Source organism: Bufo gargarizans, chromosome 5 (genome assembly GCF_014858855.1).
Source record: "Bufo gargarizans isolate SCDJY-AF-19 chromosome 5, ASM1485885v1, whole genome shotgun sequence".
In the NCBI taxonomy this organism is placed as follows: Eukaryota; Metazoa; Chordata; class Amphibia; order Anura; family Bufonidae; genus Bufo; species Bufo gargarizans.
Window position 1 is genome coordinate 63,219,769 of NC_058084.1, and position 19,889 is coordinate 63,239,657.

A 19,889-nucleotide genomic window follows, 5' to 3' on the forward strand; every position below is an offset into this window, starting at 1 on the left:
GGGGGTTGCAGCCATTAACATAGGTGGCGGCAGAAACCCTGTAGGTGCTAATAAAATATTACACTGAATGAATGTCACTAATATTTAGGATGCGCACACGTTAAACAGGAGGTATAGCGGAAATAATGTCGCTGTCACCAGCGTGAAAAAAATTATACTGAATGTCACTGATATTTCAGATGCGCTAATGTTATACTGGAGATGTAAAGCAGGTAATATCGCTGCCAGCAGTAGTAAAAAAAATTTGACTGAATGTCACTGATATTTCGGATACGCAAACGTTATACAGGAGATGTAGCGCAGGTAATGTAACTGTCCACAGCAGACACTGTCTACAGAAAAAGTACACTGGATGTCACAGATATTTTTAGGCTGCGCACACGTTACACAGGAGATGTAGCACAGATAATGTCACTGTCACCAGCGGCGAAAAAAATTTGACTGAATGTCACTGATATTTCGGATACGCAAACGTCTTATTGGAGATGTAGCGCAGATAATGTAACTGTCCGCAGCGGACACTGTCTATGGAAAAAGTACACTGGATGTCGTGGATATTTTTAGGCTGAGCACACGTTAGACAGGAGATGTAGCACAGATAATGTCGCTATCTGCAGTGCCCAAATAACTGCAAGCAATTTAGCGCAGGTTGCAATAAAAATATTGTTATTTCAAGCTCCACACTATCTCTCCCTTCTGCTCTCCAGCTCTACCTGACTAATACTGAGCCTAACACGTGTCATCGTTTCAGCCAGCCAATCACTGTAATGCCAGCAGCCAATATGGCTACGGCATTACAGTGAATGGCAGTACTTACCTGCACATTTATTGGCTGCGTAGCAGGGAGGAGACTCGAGCATCGCGCTCGAGCACACGAGTTATTCGGCCGAACACCGCTATGTGCCGAGCATCGCAATGCTTGAGCCGAACTAGTGTTCGGCCGAGCATGTTCGCCCAACACTATTAAGCACCTGATCTGAATGATCAACCCCTTCTATATATGTATTGCAGTCCGGGAAGCAGTTTGGTTTGGGGATAGTGATACTTCGTACAGGGGCAGGAGAGGTGCTGTTATTTTTACTACCCAATTACAAAATCACAACATTCTGTATGGGAAACTGACACCTTACAAGTGTGGTAGAAAACACTGTTATTTTCTGAAAAAATTTATATTACTAAAAACCTTCATGGGTATTTATGCACCATTCACTGGTATCTACAGATACATCTCTATATACCAGGACACTGGAATATCATCAATAGTCTAATTATTTAGTAATCACCAAAATATCAGTGAGCAAAATAAATTACAGCAATCTTTCTTTAAACACACTCAAAAATGTGTTTATTATAATTTTTTTTTGCAACATTACTAAACAACTCAGACTTTTTTTGTTATCCCAGGATTCAAACTCAGAGCCGCACAATTTTATCAATGAAAGGAATTTGATGTATTCACATACAAAAATCTACATTTTATGTATTCAAGCAACATCTAATTGATTTAGTAATCACAAAATGTTTTATTTAATAATTGAATAAATGACTGAATAAATTAACACAACAAACACATTTTTGCATATATACAGTATATGTGTAGATCCATAGAAAAAGTCTGGCAGGACTCCCTTATAGCTTTACAGATGCAGGGTGCCCGCGGTGATCCCTTGATTCGGGATGAAAAACAAGCAATGAAGATCCGCAGCACTCCTTTAAAATATAATGTGCTCTTTATTCACACATATCAAGTGTCACTTGATATGTGTGAATAAGGAGCACATTTTATCTTTTAAAGGAGTGCTGCGGATCTTCATTCCCAGTATATGTGTGTGTATATGTGTGTGTGTGTGTGTATATATATACATATATATATATATATATATATATATATATATAATAATAAATAAATAACGAGGCAGCACTTCCAGCTTTCAGTGAACGGGTGAAGACCCCAAACTTTAATCCAAGCGACGTTTCGGCCTGCTCAATGAGGCCTTTATCTAGGCTTGATAAAGGCCTCATTGAGCAGGCCGAAACGTCACTTGGATTAAAGTTTGGGGTCTTCACCCGTTCACTGAAAGCTGGAAGTGCTGCCTCGTTATTTATTTATTGTATATCGTGGAGGAAGAGCCGACCTCTGTGGGGATTTGCACCCAGTCCACCAACTCTGACTGTGCTGCTGCACTATCTGTGTTTTATATATATGTATATATATATATATATATATATATATACACACAGTCCTGGTCAAAAGTTTAAGACCACTTGAAAAATGGCAAAAAATCATATTTTACATTGTTGGATCTTAACAAGGTTCCAAGTAGAGCTTCAACATGCAACAAGAAGAAATGGGAGTGAGACAAAACATTTTAGGACCACATGCCTTTAAAAGGCTAAATCTGTGCAAAGATGTGGATTAATTGTCATTTTCTGTCAGGTAGTCACATGTTGTGATGGCAAAGGCAAAAAAACTCTCCCTTTTTGAACGTGGTCGGGTTGTGGAACTGCATAAGCAGGGTCTTTCACAGCGCGCTATCGCTGCTGAGGTGGGACGCAGTAAGACAGTCATTTGGAATTTCTTAAATGATCCTGAGGGTTATGGAACAAAAGTCAAGTGAAAGACCCCAAAAAATTTCATCAGCACTGAGCCGGAGGATACAATTGGCTGTCAGTCAAGACACTGGCCGATCCTCGACCCAAATTAAGGCCCTTACTGGTGCTGACTGCAGCCCCATAACCATCAGATGGCATCTGAGACTGAAGGGCTTCAAAAACAAAAAACGTCTTCAAAGACCTCGTCTCCTTGAACGCCACAGAACTGCTCGTTTGGAGCACCAAACATGGAACATTCAAAGGTGGAAGAAAGTTTTATTCTCTGAGAAATGTAACCTTGATGGTCCTGATGGTTTCCAACGTTACTGGCATGACAAGCAGATCCCACCTGAGATGTTTTCTACGCGCCACAGTGGAGGGGGCGCCATAATGGTCTGGGGTGCTTTTTCCTTCAGTGGAACAATGGAGCTTCAGGAAGTGCAGGGGCGTCAAACGGCCACTGGCTATGTCTAGATGTTGCAGAGAGCATTCCTCATGACTGAGGGTCCTTATCTGTGTGGTAACGACTGGGTTTTTCAACAGGACAACAATACAGTACACAATGCCTGCAGGACAAGGGACTTCTTCCAGGAGAATAACATCACTCTTTTGGCCCATCCTGCGTGTTCCCATTATCTAAATCCAATTGAGAACCTTTGGGGATGTAGCTTTAACAGTTTGATTATGATAATGTCAAACTAATTGTCTTTATGCTGTACATTGTAACGACTCTTGTCATATACCGAATTTTCTTTTTCTGCAATATGTACTCCTATTATCGAACTATTCTCTATTCAAAAATTTCATAAAATCAATAAAAAGAAAATAGAAAAGAGAACCTTTGGGGATGGATGGCAAGGGAAATTTACATAAATGGACAACAGTTCCAGACAGTAGATGGCCTTCGTGCGGCCGTCTTCACCACTTGGAGAAATGTTCCCACTTACCTCATGGAAACGCTTGCATCAAGCATGCCGAAACAAATTTTTGAAGTGATAAACAATAACGGCGGAGCTACCCTACTCATTATTGAGTTCATGTTTGGAAGTTGGATTTCTTTTTTTTTTTTGGAGGTGTGGTTCTAAACTTTTGATCAGCTGAAAAACAGCCTGTTTTAGCTTATTCGTTTTCATTAAATTGAATGCTCAAAAAAGCGTGTGTATATATATATATATATATATATATATATAATTTATTTTGCTGTTGTCCCTATGACCTGATATATAGTGATGTATCTATAGATAGCAGTGCATTGTACATGAATACTAGTGAAGGTTTTGAGAGACCTTCCTCGAGCCTGTGGCTCAGCTGGTAAGGTCTTTGTCTACGATACAGAAGGTCCTGGGTTTGAGATGCGTCAGTAACTATTTAAATAAAAGTTTTTAAATACACATGGGCATTCTCAAGCATTATAATGCTGCAGGCCCCAGTTATATGGGGGAATGACTTTTAACCCCTTTCCGACCTCTGCTATACATATACAGTGAAAGACAGGGATTTAATCATGGAAGAAGCTGAGCAGACGCCATGGCTGCTGGTTACCTCCTGCATTACACAGCAGACACCTAGAGGCATTGTCTGTGATCTGCAATAACAAAGATCATGAATAATTAACCCATCACATGCTGGGGTCAATCGCAACTAATGCATCTGAGGCATCTTCCCCCTGGAATTCTGCGCTTCCAGGCCCCGAATGGATTCCCGCTGCCAAGATTGAGGTTTTTATGGCAATATTGGTCTTTTGGAAGACTCTGATGCCTGCCACAATGATGTTCCTATGGAGGCCTGCTGTGGCAGGGCTCTATAGAAACACAGAAAATCTCCCATAAGCTGCAATGGTAAATCATTGCAGTCTATGGGAAAAGCGATTAGATGTTCACATGTTAAAGTCCCCAATAGTGATGAGCGGCATAGGCAATATTCGTTTTCACGATATTTCACACATTTTTCACATAATATTCACAATTAGTGAATTCTAGAATTTGTGATCTCCAGTCATTATTTTTGCGATTGCACAAATTGGCACTAATGATGCGCATATATTTTGCGCAATACATGCAACTTCACATTTTATCAGGTCTGAGTAGATATTACTGATTGGTGCAGTAAGTATTGTTGTGACATCACAGCACTATGTCTGTAGCATGTATGTATGGACAGCAGAGAAACAGTAATTCCTATCACACTACTAACACCCATCAGCTACACTATATCACTATCTAACCTACACTGAGCACAAAGCAATGTCACTGTCCTCTTTCTCAGAACGACAAAAAAATGGCAAAAAATGGCTGCTAGAGAGTTTCTTATATAGTAAGGGGCAGGCAACTTTCCTATTGGTTGCTAGGGATGTTGCTAAGCTTTGACAAAGATATTGCAGCCTTCTCATTGGCCCACAAGCAAGAAGGGAGGATACTGATGAAAAAAATAAAAGTAGAATATTCACGATTACGAATATATAGCACTATATTCTACATCTTTGCGAATTCTCAAAGTTCTGATATTCCCGATAAAAATTCAGGATTAGAATATTCACCATCAACACTAGTCCCCAAGGGGGACTTAACTGAAAAATAATTGACAAAAACTTTTAAAAATAAAAAATAAAGAAAATATAAAAATTCAAGTTAGCTCATTTCCACATATTAACAACAAAATTGAACAATAAAAAAAGATCTCTTTCATTGTTGCACACAAAATGCTCATACTATTAAAATATAAATGTATGTATTCCATACTGTGAATGCTGTAATGGAAAAAAAAATAAGCAAAATTATGGATTCGCCTTTTTTGTCACTTCTATCTCACAGAGGTGGTCACACTTGCTCAGTTCTACTTCCACCTATCTACTGCAGAAATTACTCAAATTACTGAGCTGCAGCAGAAAGGACACATTCCATGAAAAGACATGCCCCCCGAGCTATTATCCTGATATAAATCTAGCAAAACAATTTGAGCAATAAATGGGCAGATCCCTGGATCCATGTGAGGTACAGGACTAGTTATAGCCTCATTAGAGGTTGTCATGTACTATATTATGTCTGATTTTCATTTTTTACATTACTCATGTGGGATAACCCTTTTAATTAAAAGATTTACAGCAGTTTTCTGGCCCATGACAAGTTTGCTTCATGATAACCAACATAGTTGACAATAAGCAGAGGAATGCAGAAGAAGTACAAAGTTACAAAACTTTAAAAGAGGATTGCACACGGTTACTACACTTTTGTATTCAGGATCATAATCAACTTTTCAATCGGTTTTGACAGGAGTTTGCTTTAAGAAAACAGTTTAATTACAGGATTTGTTTTTTCAGACCATGAAAAAGAAGTTAATTGATGGAACATAAAAAAAAAATGCACTTAGCTTAAGGGTGTGCTTATACGTTGCAGGCAAAAAAAAAATTGCAGTTTTCTTCTATTTGTGAATTTTGACATTCAAATGTAATTGAAATGTAACCGCTGCATGTGAACATACTGTTACGAGTGAATGCATCATTTTATGATTTATCGATTTGTTGTTCACTTGTCTGTTTGCAACCTAAAATCTGCTGTCTAATATTTGTTGTATTATCTGACCACACAGCAGTTGTCATAATTGCACATCCTCGTTAATCAACGTATGTGCTATAGACAGCATTTCAATAAAATGCTTCAGTCATAAGAAAACACAGGAAAATATTATTAAAGGGGTATTCCCATCTTGCTACTTCACCCTGACCTGCAGCCAGCTCTGCTGTTCACTTCCTGGCTTCCTGCTGCTAAGGCTGGGGGCGGGCTTAGGCAGTTTGAGTGAAAGCCGGCCACGCCTCCCTATGACATCACTCTGAACACTCCGTGCTGTGTGCTCGTTCATCAGCAGCCTGCAGACGGCTTTTCCATGTGCCCCTCAAATGTACAATGTCCTCCTATTCCCTAAATGTGGACCCTTTGTTCTATTCACTCCACATTTGTCTTCCTGTTGTATCTCTTTTATTATCATATATTGTTATAATGTTAAATCGTTGGCGGATTTGGTGGTACATATAGTATTTTAGTTAAAAATAATACTCACCTCTTTAGAACTTGCCTCCGATCCTTCTCCGGCACATCCTCATGCTCCTCTGTAGTTTCGTCAGTCTTCGGGCGGCCGCGAATGTGTTTCTTGGTGCCACTGCTAAAGTTGAGCCGCTCACGCGCGGCTCTGTTTTGGCCATGGCACTGGGGAATGGGCGTCTGCGCATGCGAGGCCGCCCTGTGCCGTACTCGTTCGCGATGACATGGAGAGGCCAGGCACTGGAGGTAGCTAGTTCTGAGCAAGCGCGGCCCATGGATGTGGCAGCCAAGAGGTGGCAGTATCCATGGGATACCAAACATACACAATGAGGTAGGAGGCAACAAATTTTAGGGGGAACGCTTGGAAATTTTTTATAGGATAGATTTACAAAAATGCTCAATGGGACATATTTATTAACTTAAACTATGATCACTGAGATGGGAATACCCCTTTAAATATCTGCTGGTATCAGTCTTTTAATAGTAGAGATATAATTTGTTATGATTTGACTATTAGATTAGATTACTAGATATGTTTTGAATATGTAAAACCCTGCTGTAAAAAGATGTGGAGATTAGTAATCCTGATTTACTGTGTAAACATTCACTAGATACTTTAAAAGCCTTTTTACATAACTCCTTGGAATACTCCGTTCCGATAATTACCCTGTTTAATTGTGCCACCAATGACCCAATCATTGGACGATTGCAGATTTTCTGTGGCAAAATAAATCTTTGCTTGATTTCAGCAGTAATCTGCTGCAAAAAAATAATGAATCTGTATGTGGATGAGCGACCATAGTAGCAGCTCTAATCTTTGCTTAAAGGGGTTATCCAACCTCTATAATGACATTTATGGTAGGCGGAGTCTGCCCTTGTTCTTCTGTAGCGCTGGCCTATCGCATTGCAGAGCTCACAGCCTGGGAGAAAATAACCTCCCAGGCTGTGAGCTCTGCGCTGCGATTGGCCAGCGCTAGAGCAGAACAAGGGCAGACTCCGCCTACCATAACTTTGGGACTGAAATCTCCGCCTACTATAACTTAGTGACCGGAGATACCGGAGGGCATAGCAGGAGAACGGAGCGGCGCCCAGGGATAATAGTAAGTGCAGTGAAATTCCCGGGCGCCGCTCTCCATGTCTGTATTCTTAGTTCACAGTGTCATAATCGGTGAAAGGTCCTCTTTAAATCTACTCCAGCAAGGGAGCTGTTGTAGATTTTAGTATATCTCACAGCCAACTGAAGGAAGCACCAAAGTTATGTAAAGGCCTGTGCCTTCATATAACTATGGCACATCCACAAGCAGCGCAACGGGACTAAGACCACCGCCTAAATTGCCAGTCTTATTAAATGTCCCCCATAGGGCCTAATTTGCACATCAGGAAAAAGTATCATAACTTGGGAACGGAGCCTTGGATCAACAAAACAAACACAGTTCTTTAATCAGGTGAACCACAACTATGTCTGTGTCTGTGCAAACGGTTGGATAAGATTCTCAAAAAAACTGCACCATATTTGTCAAAGTGGCTGATTCTGGATAGATCTGATGCACCATTTGACAGTTTAGTCTAAACGCCCATTCAAACAGATAATCACACTGATTTCAACTTAAATGCCACATTGGACAATATACTTCTCCTTTGATGTGAAAGACTGACAAAAAAGTCAATGGAAACACTTGTAAGGGTGGGTTCGCACTAGCATTATGCCATTCCGTTATAGGCTACGTTTATAATGAAATATAACGGAATGGTCAGACGGAATGCAAAGCGGAAGCCTTTAGTCAACAGGATTTTGTTTCTGTCCTGCATAATGGAAACGGATCCGTTATAATTGCTCATAGACTTCTATTAGGACGGAGCAAAATGGAATGCCTCTTAAAGGGAACCTGTCATGTGGATATTTGATTATAATCTAACTAATTATATACAATCATTAACTACTAAAAAGTACCTTAGATGTATTCACTTACTGGTGTGACAGATGGTTACCTCATACTATACACACAAAGATGCCACATGCCACATGCTAATGAGCTGAATTGAGTCCAGCGTGATGTCATTGAGTCCAGCGTATATTTAATTCAGAGCTATAGCCACTCCCCTGCCCACCTGCTGCTCATTCATATGGAAAAAACTGTCATTCAGCAGCAGGTGGGCGGGGAGAGTCAGAAGCTCATGAATATTCAGGACTCATCATTATCAGCTGGAGCTTTTCAATACAAGATGTTGGCAGATTGACTGGGTCAATTAAAGAAAGTGACCCAGCATTTTGCTAAGAGAATCAGTCACTTATTTATGTTGCCCTTAGGGCTCTTTCACACCTGCGTTCTTTTCTTCCGGCATAGAGTTCCGTCGTCGGGGCTCTATGCCGGAAGAATCCTGATCAGTTTTATCCTAATGCATTCTGAATGGAGAGAAAGCCGTTCAGGATGCATCAGGATGTCTTCAGTTCCGGACCGGAACGTTTTTTGGCTGGAGAAAATACCGCAGCATGCTGCACTTTTTGCTCCGGCCAAAAATCCTGAAGACTTGCCGCAAGGCCGGATCCGGAATTAATGCCCATTGAAAGGCATTGATCCGGATCCGGCCTTAAGCTAAACGTCGTTTCGGCGCATTGCCGGATCCGACGTTTAGCTTTTTCTGAATGGTTACCATGGCTGCCGGGACACTAAAGTCCTGGCAGCCATGGTAAAGTGTAGAGGGGAGTGTTGGAGCAGTATACTTACCGTCCGTGCGGCTCCCGGGGCGCTCCAGAGTGACGTCAGGGCGCCCCACGCTCATGGATGACGTGATCGCATGGCACGTCATCCATTCGCATGGAGCGCTCTGACGTCATTCTGGAGTGCCCCGGGAGCCGCACGGACGGTAAGTATGCTGCTCCCCCGCTCCCCACTACTACTATGGCAACCAGGACTTTAATAGCGTCCTGGCTGCCATAGTAACACTGAACGCATTTTGAAGACGGATCCGTCTTCAAATGCTTTCAGTTCACTTGCGTTTTTCCGGATCCGGCGTGTAATTCCGGCAAATAGAGTACACGCCAGATCCGGACAACGCAAGTGTGAAAGAGGCCTTAGTTAGAACACCATAAAACTGGTGACAGGTTCCCTTTAAAGGCTTTGGTTTTGCATTCTATCTGGGCATTCCGTTATATTCTATTATAAACTGAACCTGTAATGGAATGGCATAATGCTAGTGCGAACTCACTCTTAGTCATGTGAAAAAATCACTATTGCAAACCCTCGAGATATCACTTACACTAATTAGTGTATGAAAACAGAAATCTTTGAATCATTCACTGATGAAGAGAAATCTGAGAGGGGTTATGGAAATAACGGATATCATGTCACTGTAAAACACAATACACAAAGGAGACCACTGTGTACGGCAGACAGTGTCTACTGATGAATAGAGAGTTTTGGAGGCGGTTGGTGGATGGGGATCGGCTTACAAACACTATGTGTACATTTTTAATACAATGAACACAACTACATACTACTATTTTTTTGACAGGAGATGCGCAAATTCACTGGCCAAACGATGAATTTAAATTTATAGAGGACAAGGCTATGTACTGTATAAAGGAATGTCAGTCATTTGGTCACGATGTCATCGGCAATCGCCACAATGATTATATGTTCATGTAAACGTGCATTAAAGGGGATGCCTGATCTCCACCACAATAAGGGCTCATGCACATTTTTCCTTTCCGTGTCCATTCCGTTTTTTTTGCGGACTATATGCGGAACCATTCATTTCAATAGGTCCGCAAAAAAAACTGAAGTTACTCTGTGTGCATTCCATTTCTGTATGTCCATTTTGAAAAAAAAAAAAATAGATGTCCTATTATTGTTCACATTACGGACAAGGATAATACTGTTCTATTAGGGCCTAGCTGTTCTATGTCCGTATTTTTTGCAGATCCGTATTTTGCGTACCACAAATTACATACGGTCGTTTGCATGAGCCTAATAGATATGGCCTGATATCTGCTCTACCTAAACAAACAAAGCTGCTCCATTTCAGTGACCAGGTCATATCTTCACTGCCCCCAGTCCCCTGTGGACCAGATGTGTGACATTCCATCTGTCATCACATGAACTGCTGCAGCCATTCATTAGCCTTAGTGGTGATGTGTTCCCAAGGAGCATGTGATGACTGAGTTCAGTGAATGGCTGCAGAGGACCATGTGAGACTAAGATCAGTGAATGGCTGCCAAAGGCCTTGTGAGTGTGAGGTCAGTGAATAGCTGCAGAGGTCTATGTGTGATTGAGGTCATTGAATTACTTTAGAGGTCGATGTGATGACAAAGGGTATATCACACTTCCAGTTCACGTCCACAAGGGACCAAAACCAGCATGGACAGGACCCTGTACACTGGAAAGGAACTCCAGGCAGAGCAAATTTTACTCTAGAATATGCACCAAAATTTTGGTAAATGTTTGGCACACATTGCAGCAACTTGACTAACACCCGTTTTGTGAGGCAAACCATTTCCCGCTGAGAAGCGTCTCTTGTGGTGCAAGGCATGTACAACATAATTCTGCCGCATTTTGATTAGTGTATCTCCCCTAATATTTTATAGAAGCTTTCTTACTTATGAAGTGGAGTTTCGTTATTTCCATCTGGCAGATCCAAAATGTTCTTTTCACCGGAGTATGATGACACCATAAATTTCACGATTTCAGTTGCTCCTTGTGAAGCAGCAAAATGGAGTGGGGTGGCATTATCAATCTGTGAAAGAAAATTATTGGTTAACACGAGAAGGGACAGGAATTGCATCAAATCTGTAAAGAAATGACACTTTGGTAAAATAGCAACTACCTGTTTGAGGTCTACTTTTGCGCCATATCCTACGCATGCTTTCACAACTTCCAAACGCCCATTTTGTACGGCCACATGGAGTGGACTGCTTTTTTCATTATCTGTGAAATTGATGTGATCCTCAATGCTAAATCCGAATTCTTCACCTGAAAGAGAAGATCTTCAAAGGTGAAATAAATGGTGCCTTATCAATGAATTATGAGTGAAATTTTCAAAAATTCGATTCGGCTGCTTCACTGAACTTCTCCAAGAAACTTGAATTATTACGAATTACTTCATAATGAATCGCATTCCATTGTATGAAGTGAGCGCAAATACAGGGAATGGCGATCGCACCCCCTCCCTAATCAGGGGTTTAATCAGGGATTAAAACTAAAAACAATCTTGTTTGAAGAAAACACATCAATTGGGGTGTGCACTGATGTGATGACATCAGCATATCATCACGCTGGGCGGATGCGGTGACATCATCACTAAATACATGACCGCACCTGCCCAGCGTGATGATGTCACATGTCGGCGCACACACAAGAATTGGCACGTTTTCTTCAATCTAGAAGGCCACGGCAGCCTCTCTAAGATCACATGGATGTTGTATGCTTTGTTTTTTTTTTTTTACCGCCATTTCAGGTAAAAGGGATTCGGTACCACAAAGCGCCAAGAAATGTAGATTCGTGGTGAATCTAATTGTTACTTAAAAATTTTGATCCAATTCCATTTTGTTAACTTCAATTAGCTCAACACTAATTATAGGTAATACAAATAATAAGCAATACTAATGATACCTTTTTTCAGAACCAGGTCCATGCACTTTAAAGACCCTGCAAATGCAGTCATGTGTATTGGAAAGCATCCGATCTTGTTTCTTTTACACAGCTTTGCATCATGATCAAGCTTACAGACAAAAAGAATATATTAATGAAATAATAATAAAAACACTTTTTAAAGCTATGAATGCCTTTAAGGGGCATTTTAAATTATATTACTACTACTACTATTACTTCTACTTATTTTGAGCTAAAAATATTTTTTTTCAATTGGTCTTAAATATTTTCAACAGTTTTCCTCTACAGCCTTCAGTTTTCACCAAATCTGCAAACTGCTTTTCCTTCTCCGTAAATCTGTGAGAGAGCTGTTCTGATGGCTCGATCTGTATTCCTGACAGCTCATAAACACTCACTCAAGCCGAATTCTTAGAGGTTTCAAAAGAACTTAACTTAAGGTCCCTGTACAATGCTCAATTAAGTAGACAATTGTCAGGAAGGAAGCGTTCATCAGTGAAGTAGACCACTACATTTACATGCTTCACAGTATGGAGAGAAGTGATTGTCAATGCCATCACTCGTCCCCATACAGAATAAATAGTGTTTGCCGGCAGCAGAGGCTGTTTAGACGGCACAATCTGCTGCAGGCAAATGATGATTTAGGTGACCGTATGAACGATCCAATTACCAGATAAACAAGAGTTTTGCTCGTTCATCGAGAATTGGCGGCACCTTTATACCGGCACATCATCATCGTTAATGAACGTTCCTACAAACGATTGTTGCCGATGATCTGCCAGATGTTCGACAGTGTAAAGGGGCCTTTAGATGACTGTTAATAAACAGTTTTGAAAGCAAAGTTAAGGGCTACAGAGTCAGCTGACAGAACAGCTCTCTGATGGATCCACTGGGAAGGAGACGCAATAGCCTAAAGATACACCAAAGTCCTTAGAGGTAAAAATACCATATGATAACTATTGTACAACTCATTGTAGCTAGGTGTACTGTCTCTGAATACTTTATGTGTTCTTCGTTTATAATTTAAATATGTGTGTGTATTGTCACACACTGAATGTTGCTCTTTGATCAGTCTAAATAAAGAAGTCCTACAATCTGTTTACACTTTCATTTACATGAACAAACAGATTTATCAAGGCCAAACACATTACTATAGAATCTGTATACTTACCAGCATTACTAAGGCTTCCGAATTATCCTTATAGCAAGCCTGCATAATTGGAGTATTCCCAAGGTCACCTTCCAGGTTAACATTGGTAGTACTGTTATCAAGTAATGCCTGTGAAAAAGCAAATAAAATATCAGCTTTAACTGCAAACTCTGTTTTTTTAAAGTATTCATACATAAAGCTGAGGAGGAGGTGGTGATGGTGAGTACAATAAAGGAATTCAAGAGGGCCCTGGACGTATTTCTGGAGCTTAATAATATTACAGGCTATAGCTACTAAAGAAGGGTCATTGATCCAGGGAGTTATTCTGATGGCCTGATTGGAGTCGGGAAGGAAGTTTATAGCTCATACCTCACAGGGTTTTTTTTTTTTTTGCCTTCCTCTGGATCAACTTGCGGGATAACAGGTCGAACTGGATGGACAAATGTCTTTTTTCGGCCTTATGTACTATGTTACTAAAGCTCAGTTTGCACTGGCATTTTGGCTTCCATTCATAACACCATGACCATAGGCTGGATATTCAGTGCTCCAGAACTGAGGATATCTGCAATTGTTAGTTATTTTTTATTATTCTATGTACAAGGTATGGTTGACAGGGACAGGGTTAACCACACTGTTCCTCCCCTCTTGGCAGGAGTTGGCTGGTCATGCTTCTTGCCAGGAGCGGGAGTTCAAGCTTGAACAGTGTGGAGTAAGGAGGCATGTCCTATTGCACCTGCTCCAAGAGTCTTAGGAACCAGTCTTGATCCTGCTTTTCTGTGAGATCATCACTCCACTCCTCCCCGTCCCTATCTGGTCTCAGTGCTGCTGTGATGGGGACCCGATGGCTTGGTCGGCAGCCCAATACTTTTCTTAGGCATCGTGCTGCCTTCCCTGTAGCCTATGAGATCCAGCCCCCTGTAAGTGTATTACTGAGTACAGATGTATTGTAATGCATTGTACAGGGGATCAGACCCCTAAAAGTTGTGGGGGAAAAAAAGTTAAAAAACGTTTTGCATAATAATAAAATGAAAAGTAAGTTAAAAAAAAGCGTTCTTTACCCATAATTACGTAATAAAAAATAGGAAAAAAAAAGTATATATATTAGGTATTTCCGCATCCGCATCAACCGGCTTTATAAAAATATCACATGACCAACCTCTCAGGGGAATGCAGTAAAGAACAAAACAAAAAAAACTGCCATATTTTGGTCACCTTCCCTACCAAAAAGTGTAATAGCAAGCGATCAAAAACGCGTATGTACCCCAAAATGGTACCAATCAAACAGTCATCTCATCCCACAAAAATAAGACCCTACCTAAGACAATCATCCAAAAAAATAAAATAAAAATAGAGCAGTTATAAAAACAAGATTTAATTCTGTTCAAAAATGCATTTACTGTGTAAAACTTAACAAAAATAAAAGTAATACATACATTGGGTTTCGTCGCGCCCGTAAAAACTTGCTCTATAAAAATATCACATTATATGTCCCCTCAGGAGAATGCTGTAAAAAATTGTTAAAAGAGCCATTTTTTTTTTTCACCTTGCCTCACAAAATATGTAACACCAAGCGATTAAAAAGTCTTGTACCCCAAAATGGTACCAGTCAAACAGCCATCTCATCCTGTCAAAAATAAGACCCTACCTAAGAAAATCGCAAGAAAAAAAATAGGGCAGTCATAAAATGGCAAATAATGTGAGGATAGGCGCTAAAACAAAATAATAATGTCTTTATTAATTGTCTGATTAAAAAAGGGGGATATCATCCGTCAGTATGGTGTTCAATACTGACTATAACAATTGTGAAATCACTGGTATCTGCCAAACAGCGCCACCATCTGGAATACCAGAGTAGTCTCACAAGCTACTAACACATGAGGGGCTCAAAACACCACAGGGTTCAGGATGTGTGACCCAGGGTGAAAAATATCAAGGGGATGTATTGGTATGGGGAATACACCAAACACCACTCCAAACAGTGAGAGCCAGCGCGCGGCCATCACAGTGCCGAATCACATGCACACTAGCACGCAGCACCTCAGCCTAGAGGTTGCTAGCTCAGGCAGGATAGTAACTGTTTGTAAAAGCTCCGTACCTCACACTAGAGGAAAACGGCGCTAGGCAGGTATCTCTATCACTGTTTGTTCGTCCATTACCTCGGTCAGTGAAACACCACTGAGGCTCTGGGCTCTATCATTAGTTTGGTGCACATAGCTCCTGATGAAATGCATCCCCAATGCATGGAAACGCGTTGAGCTGTTGCCAATAAGGGATATGTCAGGGCAACCATTGCTCCTTTAATCCACCTGGAGTGATAGTGTCTGCTCTGCCATAGTCCAGCACCTGCAATTATCAGTGCAGTGAGAGTCTGCGCGCTGGCTCTCACTGTTTGGAGTGGTGTTTGGTGTATTTCCCATACCAATACATCCCCTTGATATTTTTCACCCTGGGTCACACATCCTGAACCCTGTGGTGTTTTGAGCCCCTCATGTGTTAGTAGCTTGTGAGACTACTCTGGTATTCCAGATGGTGGCGCTGTTTGGCAGATACCAGTGATTTCACAATTGTTATAGTCAGTATTGAACACCATACTGACGGATGATATCCCCCTTTTTTAATCAGACAATTAATAAAGACATTATTATTTTGTTTTAGCGCCTATCCTCACATTATTTGCTTGATTGTATTTATAGGCGTATATTCAATATACCACTTTAGTTTGTTTCCAGTCATAAAATGGCAACACATAAACAAGATTTTATTCTGTTCAAAAATGCATTTACTGTGTAAAACTTAACAAAAATAAAAATAATAGACATATTTGGTATCGCCGCATCCGGAAAAAACAGCTCTATAAAAATATCACAATACATGTCCCCTCAGGTGAATAGTGTAAAAAAAATAAAAATAAAAAACTATGCCAAAACAGCCTTTTTTTAAACTTGCCTCACAAAAAGTGCAATACCAAGCGATCAAAAAGTGTTATATACCCTAAAATGGTACCAATGAAAAGGTTACCTCATCCCACAAAAAATGAGCCCCCACGTAAGACAATCACTCAAAAAATAAAAACCAATGGCGCCCATAGACCAATCCATCAAAATCTGCTCTGCAAAATCCATATGGCGCTTTTTCCATTCTGAATCCTGCCATGTGCCCCACAGCAGTTTACCACCACATATGGGGTGTTGCTGTATTTAGGAGAAAATGGATAACAAGTTATGGGGTGCTTTTTCTCCTGTTACCCTTCTGTGAAAATAAAAAATTTAGAGCTAAAGCAACATTTTATTGGAAGAAATGAAACTTTTCATTTTCACAGCATTTTCAAGTTTTTTCTAATTCAGTAAAACGCTTAGGGGGTCATAGTGCTAGTATTTGAAGGGTATAGCTTCCAAAATTAGGTTGCTGTTGACCCTTGCTGTGTTGCAAGAAAAAATTGATTAACATGAAAAATCTGCATAAAAAAATGAAAATTTGAAATTTTGCCTCCATTTTCCTTTAATTCTTGTGGAACACCTAAAGGGTTAAAAAAACATCAGTTTTGAATAATTTGTGGGGTGTAGTTTCTAAAATGGGGTCATTTATGGGTGGTTTCCATTATGTAAGCCTCTCAAAATCACTTTATATCTGAGACATAGAGACATTCAATTTTAGAAAATTGTGAATTTTTCTAAATTATTGGTAAATTTTTGATTTTTTAAAATTAATAAAGCAAAAAAATATTGACTCAAATTTACCACTGTTGTGAAGTACAATGTGTCACGAGAAAACATTCTCAGAATGGCCTGGATAAGTAAAAGTGTTGGGCCTGGGCAGGATGGTGAAAACTGGCCCGGGGTAGAAAGGGTTAAAAACTAAAACAAAATAAGGCCTTGTGTATCATTGACTAAAGATACAAAAATATTTAAATATCTGATTGAAAAAATATATGGCTTTTAAGACAGCATGTCCTAAAATTGAAAATACGTCCTTCAAGGGCATGTGTGTGTAAATGGCCAAGTTTTGAAACAATAAAAAACTAAAATAAATAGAATGGTGCTGCCATTAGCACCTATCAGATCACAGCCACAGACAAGTTGTGGAACAAGCAGAGCAACCGGTTAATATAGTCACTGCCTCCTTGTGTAAGGTTTTTTATAAATTATCTCATATAAATTGGTGAAATTTTACTAGGGTGACTACCTCTACAATACTGTTATAATGCAAGTAAATGGCCTGGTGAAGTGGAGACATCCGGTAGTAGTTCAGTATGTTTGGGTCAGCTCCTCGGCTCAGAAGTACTTTCGCGCTGTCCAGTTGGTTCTTCTGAACAGACCAATGTAGAGGTGTGTTGCCTTTATTATCCACAGCATTAAGGGCTTAAAAAAAAAAAAAAGACAAGTATAAATGTTAGGTAACTATTGAGCCATGCATAATATAAAATATTAGCACAGCACTTACCTGCTCATCGTTTGGAAGGTACAGAGGTGATTGGAACACAGCACCAAAAGTAAATCCCAAAAAGAGGAGCAAATTCCAGCTTCCCAGTAAAAATGATGGTTATTATTCAACAAGCGATAATAACTCCAATAGAGGGAATTTTTATTGATTGTTGAATAAAGACCATGGGCCAGATTTATCATTAGCTCATGTCAAAATAATAGTGAAAAAGTTGCAAATTTTTGCACAATCGCTAAAACTGCGCAAAAATGTGCAACTTTTATTGGCTCTGCGCTATGCTCGCCAGTTTTCTGAAAGTGGGCGTGTTTTCTAAATGAATCTCTAGACAGATTTGTGCAATTTCACTCCAGTGAGGACCATGCTTATCTTATGCAACTTTTTAATAGAAAATGCAACTTTTTTGTAAAGACGTGCGACTTTTGTAAAGCCGCTTACTGAAGAATAAACTACTACAGTCAAACCACATTTATCACAGTATTAAAGACCATTAATAAATCTGACTTAGCCAAAAGTGACTTTGGACATATGTAAAAGTGGAGTAAGATGTGCAGTAAGTGTAATGATAAATCTGGCCCCATGTTTTTACTGGGAAGCTGGAATTTGCTCCTCTGTTTTGGATTGAGCCATGCATGTCACATAAAAAACTGAGGCTGATATGCAGAACTATGGATCCATATTGAAGCCTCCACTGCCTTACAATCGGCAGATACAGCCGTGTTTACCAGTTTCGATCATCTCTATAGTCTAATATGAACACTGTGACTTAATGTAGTCATCATAAGATTCATAACCTTACATTTTAATTATTATTTTTACGCTATCCACCCATGCCATCATCGTTAGATGATAGCATTTTAGTATACTCTCTAAACAAACATGCCTTACATTTATTATACAGACTGATCTAAGGGCACATTGTGACTTGAGATGAACTATATCTCGATGAAGGAAGTTGGCGACTGACCTAAGTAAATACTGTTAACTGCCTGAAAGACATTAGCTAAAATATTACTTTTATTGAAGAAAATAATAAAAACAAGGGTAATCGTTCACAACAACTAAAAAACTGGCAAGGGGTCAGAGTGTACGTTGTGCATTACTAGACAACTACTCCATACACACTACTCACAGCTGCGCCTACAATGGTTTCTTACTATCCTTCTAATGTGCCCAATTAGATGCATGGCACAGCAATGGCAGAGTAATATGTATATTATTGATCCTCCAACCTACCCTAGGATATACAAGTACAGGGAGTTAGGGGTGACCACGCTGGCTAGGCCATTTATTTACAGGCCAGCACTTGTGATAAGTATCTGTGGTGCCGTTCTATGCCTGAGCCGTAGTAGCAAACAGGCAAGAGCACTTACACAAGAGCAGAGGACTACGCTGGAAGTTACAAAAGCTGGTACTGTGTACAGAATTAACCCTAGCCAATGTGGTCACCCCTAACTCCCTGTACTTGTATATCCTATGGTAGGTTGGAGGGTCAGTAATATACATATTACTCTGCTATCCCTGTGCCGTGCATCTAATTGGGCACATTAGGATATTAAGAAACTGTTGTAGGTGCAGCTGTGAAAAACGGTGTATGGTGTAGTTGTCTAGTAATGCACCATGTACACTGTGACGCCTTGCCTGTCTTTTAGTTGTTGTAATCGAATACCCTTCTTTTTATTATTTTCTTTAATAAAAGTTATATTTTAGCGACAATCTTTCAGGCAGTTAACAAAATGTGACTTGACATCACTTTATACATATAAAGGAAGCAAAGGGTAACAGTTAAATTTTTTTGCCCAGACATTTAGGAGACTCCAGTAACTTACATGTGAAAAATAATCCTTTCTCAATCATGCTCTTTCTGCCTTCCCTGGTGACAGAGCCTCTGTGCTCTGAAAGTTTCTGGTAAGAATCACCCCTATAATACTTTTGTCATTTTTGACATGTAAGTATTTAACATGATATTTAAAACCCTGCAACATAATTAAATTCATGGTCATCTGTATAATAATTGCTGTCATACAGTAACATAGTAACATAGTTTGCAATTGCAAGTGTAGCATCCCA

At 39.9% G+C, this 19,889-nt stretch overlaps 1 protein-coding gene across 2 annotated transcripts in view; it reads right to left on the reverse strand.

Annotated features, from left to right (window-relative positions):
• Nucleotides 1-19,889, reverse strand: part of TRPA1 (transient receptor potential cation channel subfamily A member 1) — a 166,998-nt gene that overhangs the window by 104,522 nt on the left and 42,587 nt on the right. Inside the window, exons 4-8 of one of the 2 annotated variants that reach the window (XM_044295075.1) lie at nucleotides 17,565-17,740; nucleotides 13,404-13,511; nucleotides 12,236-12,344; nucleotides 11,451-11,596; nucleotides 11,224-11,360 (exon numbers count right to left, since the gene is read on the reverse strand). In XM_044295075.1, the coding sequence (XP_044151010.1) occupies nucleotides 11,224-11,360; nucleotides 11,451-11,596; nucleotides 12,236-12,344; nucleotides 13,404-13,511; nucleotides 17,565-17,740 (676 nt within the window). Of the gene's footprint in view, nucleotides 1-11,223; nucleotides 11,361-11,447; nucleotides 11,597-12,235; nucleotides 12,345-13,403; nucleotides 13,512-17,564; nucleotides 17,741-19,889 lie in introns of both variants that reach the window. The other variant, XM_044295074.1, reaches the window with a different exon arrangement.